The sequence below is a fragment of the Colius striatus genome, chromosome 1 (genome assembly GCF_028858725.1).
Source record: "Colius striatus isolate bColStr4 chromosome 1, bColStr4.1.hap1, whole genome shotgun sequence".
Taxonomy (NCBI): Eukaryota; Metazoa; Chordata; class Aves; order Coliiformes; family Coliidae; genus Colius; species Colius striatus.
The window spans coordinates 21917330-21930325 of record NC_084759.1 but is presented as its reverse complement, the minus strand read 5'-3'; the positions used below and the strand labels follow the sequence as shown (position 1 = coordinate 21930325).

Sequence of the window (12996 nt, the reverse complement as noted above, 5' to 3'; positions counted from 1 at the left end):
TATCAATCCTTAGCAGACACAGGGTAGGTAGAGTTTTTACTGTCGGGAGTGGTCCACAGTGTGAGTGTCCATGTAGATAAGTGCTCAAAGGAGAAGACTGTTACTGAAACCAGTTCTTCTTTGAGTTGCACTGCATGCACATTCACGACCTTGAATCTCCTGAAAGGTTCCTGAGACACCAATACTGAAGGGACTTGGCAGTAGGAAGCATGTCCTTCTACTCTGTTTCTGTGCCATGCATGAACAAGGTCTTTGTCCTAGGGGTGCTTCTGAGGCAGTAAACTCAGTTTCAGGGGTTTACATGCATGTTCCCTCTTAAAATAGGAATGTTTATGTGAGTAATCTCTCAAAGAATAGTTACAGCCACGGCTCTGCAGCTGACTAACTCATACCTTTTATATGAACCCTCCTTCTCACTTCTGTACAGCGAGTGCTCTATCCTGGGCAGACGAGGGGGATCTATTTTGTTGCCTTGGGTAGTACATGGGTTTTTTCCAGCATTTTATTGAGCAATGTAGAACAGAGGGGAACCAGAAGTGGTTGGGATTTTGGGTCAGACTCCCAAACGCACTTGATCTACCTCTCTTTGCTTAGGTCTCATTGTTTTCAAATTTCTACAGCTTGGTTGCGACAGAATGATATTCTGTGCAAGTATTTGGTGGCTTGTATTTCATGTCACACGGTTGGACAGCTTCAGCTTTGCAACCAGGCACTGTGATTTCAGAGGTTCCTTGTGCTTGGTGCTGTTAGATTGGAGAAGGAGGAATGTGAACATGTATCATCTGCTCCCTTGAGAACAACTGACTGGCTCAGTTCCACTTGATTCTGGGACTTCAAAATCAGCACAGACTGGGATAGATGGATTGTTTTATTAGTCTGGCATAACCTGCAGAACTTGAAAAGGGTAAAAGATGTATCCTGGGGATCCACCAAAGCAGCAGTGTAACAATGTAATAATTCCTCTAACTCTTTGGAAAATTCATTGTCACTGATTTTCTGATAACTAGCTCAGTTTGGGGTGACCTGCTCTTGAGACCCTTATTTGTTTTACATCCAGGGAGTTCCCAGCTTGCTCTTGGATGGCTGAATGTAGCTCCATTCCTATCCTCCTTATCTTTCTTTGTTGTGCTTTGAGGTTTGGCTGACATATAGGCATGTTCATCCATGTAAATACAGACTGGGACGGGAAAGACTCAAAGTCAGCAGCAACTCATCTCTTTTGCTACTTAATGAAAGGTAGGTTTACTCTCATGACTGCTACTGTGAACTTTACTTGTGTTGACATTGCCCTTGTTTATTCTGAGAGAGTTTCTTGGCTGCTGCAGTCTTTTTACTAGACAGCTGGCTTGTAGGAAAGAGCTGCTTCAGTGACAGTTCAGCAGCTGCAGAATGACAGCAGAGCATGCCCCTGGGAGATAGTACTGGCTTTACGACAAGGCCAGCGGCTGTTGAGCAAAACCTGCTTCATGTTATAACCGTGTGCTCTGTGTTGCACCATATCTGAGAGCACAGGAGCTTCAGCCAAAGCTGAGGCAGAAGTTCAGCAATTTGCAGAGTCCTTGCAGCAGCCAGCAAGGCAGCTATACTGACCATGGTCACTGGAGCACAGGGTTAGCTGGTTAGGAGTCTTGCTTAAAGAGTAAAGCATGAGTTTTATTTTTTTCTTTAAATTTTAAACACATTTCAGTCAGTCTGTGCTTATGTTATTTTTGCTTTATGCCTGGTTTATTAACACTTTATTGGTGAGTAATTAAGGAATATGCTGCAGAAGAACAGTGATTACAGGAGCTATACTTTTGACTCCACGGGTTCAAAATGGGTTACAGGGCATCTTTTTTGGGTATGGTTTAGGGAATTGTTATTTTCATTTGGAGCTTGTTGAATAACTAACACTAATTGGAGGGAATAACTTCAGATTTCAGAAACACTTTTATAGAAACTTGGTTTTGTTACAGCATGATATAATTTAAAAAAAACAAGCAACCAAAAACAAACACAAACCCCACATTATTTGTATTTACCAAGGTACAGATACTCATGTTCATTGCTACGGAAGTTGTGTAGAAATACAAGTTCCAGCATAGCAAATAAAAACTGGTGATGTCAAAGGTGCAACAGTTGCCAGACTCTGAAATACAGAGGAACTGCCTGAAATGGTTTTTGGAACTACCACTAAGAAAAAGTGAACTCAACTCCTGGTCATTGTGTTTTGTACTGATATGTTAGGATGTATGTTTGTTCTGCTTGGTTGCTGGAATGTCAAAACAAAGCTGTGAGGCCACTCTCTGGGCTGAAAGGCTTTTTAGTGGGCTTTCCAATAACCCACAATGCCATGATGCTGCTTCTATGTTGGAGGTGATGTGGCTGGTAAGGATGGGTGGCGCACCACAGCATTGCTCTGGGTAGCTGGAAGTTTTGCATGGTAGCTGAACCCAGTTAACATCCTGCTGGGCCCAGAGAGGCCAAGCTTTTCCTCACTTATATTTACCTCTAGCTGCACTAGTTTCCTGTCCTCTGCATCCTGCACTCTGCCATTCTTTGTCCTGGGATTCACCTGATCACAGGGTAGCGAGTCAGCGCAGCTTTCTAGCCCAGCAAAAGTGTCCTTTGTTTTCTTTTTACTTTATATTTTCCTAGGCTAACTTTCTGCCATTTTAACAAGGCTGGTTTACTGCATTCAGGACTGAATCCAGAAGAGCAGTGACGGAGTATGGTTGGGGACAGAAAATGAGGAGATGAAATATTTGGTTGTGATGAGCTGCTAACTCAGACCTCCTGAAACCCTTTCAACGTGAAAAACCTAAAAGCTTTCTGGAGCCTCCTGAGGGCTCTGACACTCAAGGGAAGGGTGGAACAGGAGTGCAGGCAAAGAGACTAGATGAATCCCGACCAGTGAGTTTTCTGTGTGCAGCTTTCTGAGGTTGCATCACAGTAGCATTGGTCATTGCACAGTCACCTCTGTAATTACGGCACAGCCTTTCTTGGCTCACATCTGGATGATTTATTTCTGAGCTGCAGGAAACTTTCTGCACCCGTTTCATCAGACTTGGTTTCTTTACGGCCTCTAGGAACTATATAAATTGGTTTTCCTTTGTGATCTTATTGTCTGAATACCTTGAGGGTTTTTTAGTGATCAATTTGCCAGGTACTGACTAAGCAGTAAGGAGATGTATTTCAGATTTTGTTCTGCTTAGGTCTGGTTAAGAGATGACCAGCAGTTGTTAGTCTGTTTGCAGCTTCCAAGGCATCAAAGGTTCACTTTCAGTTTTCAGATACCATCTTCCTTGCTGGTCCAAGAGAGCTAAATGGCATCACTCAGTCCCTTGGTGCTGGCAAGTTGTTTTCCATTTACTTTTCCACATATGTTGGAAGGCTGATAGGAGGCTGTATTCCTGGAGCACTGGAGTAGGAAATGGCTGTTTCTCATGGAGCAGTGCCCTGGAGGATTTATGCTGTATCATTCCTTTGTACCTCACAGCAGCTGTTTGGCTGGATTTATTTTTGGACAGGAGGAATGAGTGTTAGACAGTTTGAAGGAACTAAGTAATCAATCACATTTTTAACTCAGCTGGAAGTTCTTTCACTGGGAGATGTGTCTCCTGATTGCGTGTTGAGAAAGCAAGGGGAGAAAAGCTGAGCTGGGTGTGCCATGTCAAGCATGGACTGTCTTTACCAGAGCAATCCTGCCCGAGGATGTCCTGTGTCTTTGGAAAGATACAGCTACTCTATCTGGAACAAGCAAGAAGGCTGCTTTGCCCTGTGAAGTCATCAAGTTCTTCCCATACCTAAGGCTCCTTCTGTACAGCTGCACGTAGAGCTCTTGGCGAAATAAATGCAGTGTTGCAGGAACTTGTGCAGAGCCTTGGGGATTTACCCTTCACTTTGCCATTGTCATGGCTGATATCACATTAACAAGAGTCATATATATTCCTCTTCTTAAAGAAGGTTTAAATTTTAAACCAGAGCAGAATTTCTCAGTGCTGCTGAAATCTCCTATATTGTCTTTGTGGTGGGAAAATTCCTGAAAAATACTGCAGAGCAGAACAGTATGTTGCTGTGGGATGCACTTGGTATCATTTTAGGAGAAGTGTAGCCTCCAGAAAGAGGTTTTTAACTGAGTGCTGACCATTTAATCATTCAGACTTTTATACACCATACTAATGCTTATGTCAGCACTTTATGTCTTGAAGTTACCCCACCAAAAGTGGAGGCTGCTGCTGCAGTTTTGAATATGTAGTGCAGGGTGTGTGAAGAAAGATGCTATTCTGAGAGGAGAAATGAGAGTGTGAGAGAAATGCGATGAGCAGGTGAAAATTAGTCTGGAAGAGGTGAGCTTCTGAATGTGTACTGTCAAGACACCGCAGCCTGTGCGTACTCATTGTGGTTGCTTTACAAGCACACAGGGAGATAGAAAAGTCTCAGGCTAGTGGCCACATTTATTCACCAGTAAGCACCATTAGGAAGAACAGTCATAAGAGGTGAAGCTATTTAGTAGTAGTTCCCTGATCTGCTGTTGCTTTATTTATAACCTCAGCAGACAGGCTGGATGTGCAGACCTCCATTCTTCTGGTCCTTTCAATTACCCAGAATCTGCTCAAGATATGTACAGAGAGTCTGGATTTCAGGCAACTTCACTGGTATCTGTTGATACTGTCCTCGGTTACCTTCCTCTTTTTGCCACAAAGTGAAGCCTGGTTGCAGCATTCCCAGGCAAGATTCTTCCCAGTTCTTTTCCACATAGACACATGACAGGCATGCAGCTGGGTACTTCGTGTCTTTCTTTGGTTTTCTTGTAAGCTGACTTGAGATCCTGAAGGCTTTTGATTCAGCCTTGTTGTGTATACTAGTTGTAGCCTCACTAGTTGTGTGCCTGGTGGCAGCCTGCAAATTCTGTTAGGGATTTTTTTTTTGGTTGGTGGTGGATTTCTTCCCCAAGTTGAGTCTGTTTTGCACAGGACCATAATTGGTGAGTGAGCCTTCCCCATCCTTGTCTGGACTCACAAGGTCCTTTGTTACCTTTCTTTTTCCCTATGCCACTATGGGGTGTAGGCGAGGGAGGAGTGAGCAGGGGGCTGTGTTGTCCTTTGTTCCCAGTAGTGCTTAAACCACAGCACCTTTCTGTAGTGTTTCTCCATGACAGCTTGTAGAGCCTTTGTGCCTTTCCAGTGAATGGAAGGGTTCAGGATGTCTCTGTAGCTCCAGCCGCAAGCCTGTAACCAGGCAAGATCCATGCTGGCCTAAGGTAATTCTAGCTGCAGAGCACCAATATTGATTTCCAGGTACTCACAACAACGCATGAGTTAATTTTAGCTGTGCAATAACACTTCAGTGAAGAGGTGACATCTTGGTGTTTTGACCCTCAAGCAGGTAAAGAACAAAGTAAGCATGGAGGTTGATCCTACTGGATGGATAGCATCACTGAGTGATAGGTGGAAGACTGGTAAGATGCAGTACAAGTGCACTCAGGTGAATCCTAGCACATATGAAGCTAACACACTGAAACCTTATGCTTCTGTGCAAGAATGCACAATGCTGTTTTTGACTGCTGGTGTGTGCTAAGAATCAGTGACCTTAGCATACAAAACTTGAGCTTGCCACTTTAAACTTAGCAAATTTCCACACAGATTTTATTTTTCCTAGGCTTTCTGGAAGAAAAATTAAATGAACAAATATCAAGTAAATAATCTTGAAATTATTTCAGTAGTTTTAATTCCTTGACTAGTGGCAATAGAGACTTCAATTAAACAGTCATCTGCATAATTCTACAACACAATTTCTTCCCAAGACATAATTTCCTCTCATTTTTCTTTCACTTACTTATCATTTGAACTTATGCTATAGAATGTTAAAGTTCCCATTTTCTGTTCTAATCCTTGCAGTCTAATTGAAGAATTGGCTTGTACTTTGACTGTATGATGATATTGTGCCCCTCACAAACTTAATTTTAATGATTTAGTCAGTTTTATAACTAAGACCTTGGAGACTGTAATCAGAGAAGTTCTTTTATGCCAGAACAGTATCAAATGTGTTAAAGGTCTGCCAACAGCAACATTACTAGTATAAAAGTGTGTGAATGTGTGCACACATGTCAACATGCCCACATCAATCTAAGCATCAGGACATATTTTGGAAGAGCAATCCCTTCGTTAGCAATCATGTCTGGTCATGACATTGACAGGCAGGGAGATAAACTCAACAGAGATTCAATTGTTTATGCTCAGTTGTTTAATTCCATGAGTTTCAATAAGGCCAAATGCCGGGTCCTGCACTTGAGCTACAACAACCCCCCACAGTTCTACAGACTTGGGAGGGGTGGGTGGAAAGCTGCCAGGCAGAGAGGGACCTGGGAGTGTTGATTGACAACAGCAGAACATGAGCCAGCAGTGTGCCCAGGTGGCCAAGAAGGCCAATGGCATCCTGGCCTGGATCAGGAACAGTGTTGTCAGCAGGAGCAGGGAGGTGATCATTCCCCTGTACTCAGCTTTGGTGAGGCTGCACCTCAAATCCTGTGTCCAGTTTTGGACTCCTCTCTATAAAGACATGGAGGTGCTGGGAGAGGATATAGAGGCAGGCTACAAAGCTAGTAAAGGATTTGGAGCACATCTTATTTTTATATATATATATATATATATATATATATATATATATATATGGGGCTGTTTAGCCTGGAGAAAAGAAGGCTCAGGGGAGACCTTATCGTTCTCTAAAACTACCTGAAAGGAAGTGACATTGAGGTGAGGATTGGTCTGTTCTCCCTAGGAACAAGCAATGGAACAAGAGAAAAGGACGTCCAAGTTGTACCAGGGGAGGTTCAGACTGGATATGAGGAGCAATTTATTTCCCAAAAGGGTTGTCAGGCATTGGAACAGGCTGCCCAGGGAGCTGCAGGAGTCACCGTCCCTTGAGGTGTTTAAGAGGCAGTAGATGTTTTACTTAGGGAAATGGTCTAGTGGTTGAGAGGGCTGGGACAAAGGCTGGACTCAGTGATTTTCAAGGTTTCTTCCCAGCTGAAATGATTCTATGATTCTATGCTGATGTTTGAGATCTAATGTCAGCCTGATAGATCTGGAGATTGTGAATGGAAAGGCTTGAGAGTAACTGCTTTTGAGGGTAACGTATGTTTTGAGGTACTTTCTATGTTCTTTAAAAAAGATAGTTTTAACCATAACAATTGGTAAATAATGTCTGTATTTCTCAAGGTCCGACAAGAATTAGTTGAAGAATATGAACAAGTTAAGAGCATTGTCAACATTTTAGAGAGTTTTAAAATGGACAGACCTGCAGAAATCCCTGTATGCTGTCAAGATGAGCCTTTTAAAGATCCTGCTGTTTGGCCCCTTCTTGTTCCAGTGGAACACAGGTAACGAGAGGCTCAAGCAGAGTGGGTGGAATAAAGTTGGGTTGCCATAATTTTATGTTCTTCTTTGGATGCCTTTGCACTGTGAAAATCACATTTCATTTACTCCTTAGTCATTTGTAAGAAAGAATAAATATAATTAATTGGGGAAAAAAGTAATTAAACTACCATCAAAGTTCTAAAGAAAGGCATTCCTTTATTCTGGTAGGAGTGACTAGCTAAGTGCCTGGAACTAGAGTCTGCTGGAGAGGTAAGTGGGCTTTTGGTGACAGTTGCCTTTCTCATGTGCAGAGATGAAACTTTCCCACTTCAGTTTATTTAGGCATTTTTATTCCTTGATGGCAAAGGAGTTGGTAAGGAGCTAGAACTGAAGGATCTTGAAGGACATGGTGGTTAGAAATCACTCCCTAGCTACTGATAATGTGACCTCTGTTTAATCCATCAGTTAGTTTCATTGCTAAACATGTTCTGGTGTATGTGGTATTTCTCTTCTATAACCACCTTTAAGGTAACTTTAGTTAGCTAATAGTTTTCTCAAAATAGATGCTCGGGCATTTTTTGCAATCTCTACTTTCACCATAATAGAGCTGGATACAAGTTCCTGGAAGTAACGAATCCAGTTCAAAGCAAGAGTAGCATCATGCCAACCATCTTCTAACATTATAATAGCAAAGAATTTTAATGTTTAAGCAGAGGGACAAAGGTTAACAAATGCCAAGTTTACTTGTAAATTTATGTGCTTTGTGATTACCAAACAAACAGATCTTTGCTTTTCAAAAAACCTTAAGAATATAACTGTAAAATAACATTTACAATGATTACTTTTGTGAGCAGTAGAAATGATAATCAGAATTTTAGTGGTAATATGACATGAAGTGCAGGATGTGTTTATTCTTGTATCTTTCTTAGGGCTACAGGCCCAATAGTTCATCTGCTTTTTTTAAGCTTAAATTTAGATCTCGTGCAAGTAAGAATGGAAAAATAACCCCTCTTCTGTGCTGTTAAGTTTGAAATTGTATACAAAGCGAAATGTAGCAGTTGTATCCAGCAGTGCATTTAAGTATGTCCTCTTTAAGCCATATTCTAGGAAACTGTTTTTTGGAGGAGGCAAATTTTGAGTTAGTCAAAACAAGAAACAGCACAAGATTTAATAGGAAACACTATAATTAAAGTTGGATGACATTCTTGGCTGTTTATTTTAGTTCTGTATTTCAAATCCAATCCCTAGAGCAAAATGACCGTGACACCTCGTCTTAAAACTGAATTCTTTCTTCTCCTGCCACTGCTGAATTCTCTTTGACACAGTGGGTGATGCACGCAAGTACAGATGATTGCAATTTGGTTCTCTTTGGTTTTGCTCTTTAGGCAATTTTTACATTTTGACATTTTCACACAGGAGAATGAAGTCAGAGGTAGGAAGATTGTTTTCTTTTTACCAAGAATGTCATCTGGTTGTGTAGAACTTGTGCATATGAATGTAACCTAATATAATCCCCTGGTTTGAAGTCAGAGAAAACTACAGTTTGAAGATTTTTACTAAATTGTTTCCTCTTTTGTTACATGTGTCCTGGTTTAAGATTGTTTAGGAGCACTGATCTAATAGTATTGTTAATTTTCTTTTTTTTTTTCCACTGTTGAAACCTTGCTTTTCATTCTGTATTTTTTAATTCCCTTGAGTGCCAGACTCAACCAGAGATATGTTGGTGGATTTGCAGACACAGGGAGATAAGACTTAGGGGCTTGTCAGCTTTAGTAATAATGCACTAAGGGAATCAATGAAGTATTAGAGTATTTCCTTTTTAATGTTGCTCTTTTTTGCTGTTTTTGGTGTGTTTTTGTTGTGGTTGCTTATTGTTAGGGCTCCACCTCAGATAAAACGTCCCAACCGAGAAGCAAAACCTTTGAGGAAAGACTCTCCAGGACTGCAGCCCCGTGGGCCTGCGGGCAGAGCACATGCGGTGTCCAAGGGCGACAGGTCTGCAGGCAGCCGCGAAAGGGAAGCTAGAGCTAGAGGAAGAGATGACAAGGTAAGAAGTGGGAAAGGAGGTGGTGGGAGGGGAGTTCTGATGCAACAAGTGGCGAAGGGAAGCATTCTTAGTTTTAGTCATTTGATATAGACAATGATAAAAAGCCACAATAATCCCATAAAAGAAAACTTGCCTCACGGACAAAGCATGTATCACAGGGATATTTAGTGATACCAAAAAATTGAGGAATATTCTGACATGTTTGCTTTGTCGTAATTTGAGAAGATTTTTGATAGGGAGGAAGCTGGGGGTTTCTTATAATCTCAGTTAGGCTTTAGGCTTTCGACTCTGTCAGTGTCTCTTCTCCTCCTTCTCCACCACACTTTTTTTTTGTCTTCTTAAAGGAATCCAATTCAGCTCTTTTGTAAAGATTTCCATGTAGAAGGTGCAAAAGTAAGACCAGAGCCTTTCTCTAGATTTTAATAACTTCCACAGTACCATTGCTTCTGCCATACCATAGTAAAATTCAGGTGTGCCTAGAAGTCCAGACAGTTCATCAAATGCATTGATGCTAGGTAAACCTGTGACAAATTATTTGAAGTTATATATTTAAAAATCACATAAGGAAGATGTAGTAAAAACAAGCTCTTAGCAACTTGAACTTCCTTTAGTATATGAAGAGGATTTTGTATTTATTATAGTGTTTGGGAAGATGCTTTTTGGAAAGGCCTTGTTTTAAAAACAAAAACAATGAAAGTAAGTTGATTCTTTCTGTTGAAGCAAAAGAAAAGGAGAAACAGTGATTCACTCTCAAGTAGTGATGTCAAGGGTGGGACTGTTTTGTGGCTGAAAAAATGTCTTGTGTGCAAATTGCTATTTCTGAGACACTTGCATTTTTAAATATAACTGTGCAGTCAGTGCCAGTAACCCAAGGAATCTATGGTATAAATGATACAAGTTGAGAATGTACTGAAGTGACTTCATTTTCTTGACAGACAGAATCCCCTTCCTATGGGGACACACAGTATTGTACAGATCTTGATAGGTGAATAAGAAAATATTTGGCCAGTTTTATTCCAAATTAATTTAGTTAAGTCCCTTTGTGGCCTTTCTATTACAGCTTGCTTCTTCACAGCACAGAAAGAACTCAAAGATACACTTTTTCCATCACGAATTACTTTTCTGATACACAGGAAAAATATTGAGGAATCCCAGCCCTTATTGCTGTGAGTAGGTAGGGCCAGACTCATTTTCATCAGAGCCACTGAGTGACAGCACAGATCAAGCTTAATCATTTTAGACATCTCTCTACCCTGGATCAGTAAGATTTAAAATAACAAGTGCGCATCCTACAAGCTATAAAAAGCTTGTGAAGATCTATGAAAATATTTACAGTTCTGACAGCTATGCAGGGAATTGGAGTTGTGGTTTGTGACAGGTTCACCAGATGTGCTTGTGTAAGGCAGCTTTCAAAGTCTTAGCTCTAAAGAGAGTGAACTCTGCTCTCAGAGCTTTCCGGTGATGAGCATTATAGGGCTTTACTATAAGGAGCCCACAACAACACGACTTGTACAATACTTGGCTCTGGGAATAATGCGATTAGCAACACTTCTGCTGTCAGATGGAAGAAGAGTCATGAAGGTGTTCCATTTAATGTTAAATTTAAACCACTTGTCTTATCTGAAGAAACTGGTCACTAGATGGCAGAAGGAAAATCTGTCTAGTCTTCAAAAAATATCAACACCCATGCTCCTGCTTTTGCCTTTATCTAGTTGCTTAGTGGTTACTTTCCTATCTTTGGGGTATATATACAAAAATTACACCAGGTTACAAATTCTCATGTGTTGCATAATGATTTTTGTATGGGATCCATGATTTTATTTTGAAGACAATTTTGAATGAGAGGGGAAATAGCCAGGAGTGGGAAATGAGAGAAGTTAATGCAACACTGTATTTCACACACAGGCATGCACACAACACATCCCTGAAGTTGTATCCTTTCTTAGTTAGGAAGTGTTTATGTTCTTCAGTTTCTCAATTAAAGCTACAAGGAGCTTATCTCCCAGTCAAAGTAATAAGGCCATGAACAGGTTCAGTAACTCTTTGTGTCCAGTTAAAAATACTAAGGCAAAGCCAATGCTTCAAACTAGGTAACCAGATGCCCCTTTTCTCAAAAGAAGTGCTTCAGCTCTGTCGTTCTTGGGCTTGGGGGCGTTGGCTAGGACTACTTAGAACACGTAATGCACTTGGATGCCATATCCACTTCTGGAGATGTTGGCTGCAGCGTAATAGGTTGTATACTGTCCTGGCTAGAATACCACCATGCAAAATGCATATTTATTTGTGATATTTTTCAAGGCAAATACAGCTATAATATGTATGTTTTAGAAATGTTTTGTCTCACTTTACATGTGATGCCTCTTTTCACTGATTCTCCTTCCAAGACCATATAATCCTTTAATTCTCACTGTAACTATCTTCAGAAAAAGAGTTTTAACCTGACTATGCCTGTAAAGTGACCTTTTGTAGTGCTATATAAAATACTTTTGAACAATAACCCGCTGGATGGTGTTTATCCACTAAACCCTTGTATTTCCGTGTTCCTTTTTCTGAACCGCTGCTTTCAAGTGCTTCTTCCTTCTTAGTTCCACTGGAAATTATTAGGCTGGTTCTCAAGGTACCTTCTGCTGGATCATCTCCGAGAATTTTAGCTTCTGTTCAGTAGTTCAGCGTAAAGAGGCAGCATTGAGTGCTATCTGTATGTCTTAGAAATTGTGTAATACCATAGCTGAGAACTAGAACACTTTTTTTACGATTACTCTTTAGATTATTTTAGATTGCTAGTGGATGAGGACAGTAGATACTGCAAAGGATATGAAATAGCCAAGGGCTGTGCTGCCATATCAGTGAACATTAAAATTGATGGAGATATGGGACTTAATTTTTTTTATTTTTACTTGGTTTTTCTGATGCTCATCATCAGAAGCAAAAGTAAGGTAGATCACAGGAATATGGATGTGAGATGAGGTGAAAGCATAGACCTCCATGCATTGGGATTGGAAAGCTGTATACTCTCCATCTGAGAACGCTGAAAGAACTAGTAGGTGTAATTGCAGGGCTCGGAGTCGAGATTTCCAGTATCATTTATTTGGTCTGCTGTTGTCTCATGTGAATGGTGAACTGTGTTGATTGTGCCTGTATTTAGAAAGGAAAAGTGATCCAGACAACTGGATTTGTTAATTTTATCAAAACTAGGCAGAGTTTTACAACAAATTTAGAACGGACAAAAAGCGAAATACTTGGGACTAAGTAGAAAGTGTGAAAGTCGAATAAGGTGAAATACGATTTCTTAAGCCTTTGCCAGCACTTTCTTTAGAGTTGTAGTTAATTTCTTAAGAGAAAGAAATTAATCTATCTGGATGCCACACAGGGAGGAATTAGTTCATCTAGTGAATACATGGTGTAGAATTGTAAGGTGGGGAGGAATTAGATAGCAAGGAGAATGTAAATAATCAGTACAGAACATGTCAGTCACCTGGCAAATAATTTATGGATTTCCTCAGGATTAGAAATTTACTCTTGTTTTATATTTAAATTAATGACCTTGGCACAAAAAAAGAGGCATGCGCTAACTGAATTCACTGATGACAGTGAGCTGGGAAGCACCATCAC

At 40.6% G+C, this 12996-nt stretch overlaps 1 protein-coding gene across 5 annotated transcripts in view; it reads left to right on the top strand.

Moving 5' to 3' along the window:
* Window positions 1-12996, top strand: part of KATNAL1 (katanin catalytic subunit A1 like 1) — a 43626-nt gene that overhangs the window by 12115 nt on the left and 18515 nt on the right. For 3 of the 5 annotated variants that reach the window (XM_061993356.1, XM_061993366.1, XM_061993374.1), the window contains exons 3-4: window positions 7200-7360; window positions 9216-9384. In XM_061993356.1, the coding sequence (XP_061849340.1) occupies window positions 7200-7360; window positions 9216-9384 (330 nt within the window). Of the gene's footprint in view, window positions 1-1135; window positions 1237-7199; window positions 7361-9215; window positions 9385-12996 lie in introns of all 5 variants that reach the window. The other 2 variants (XM_061993380.1, XM_061993384.1) reach the window with 1 other exon arrangement.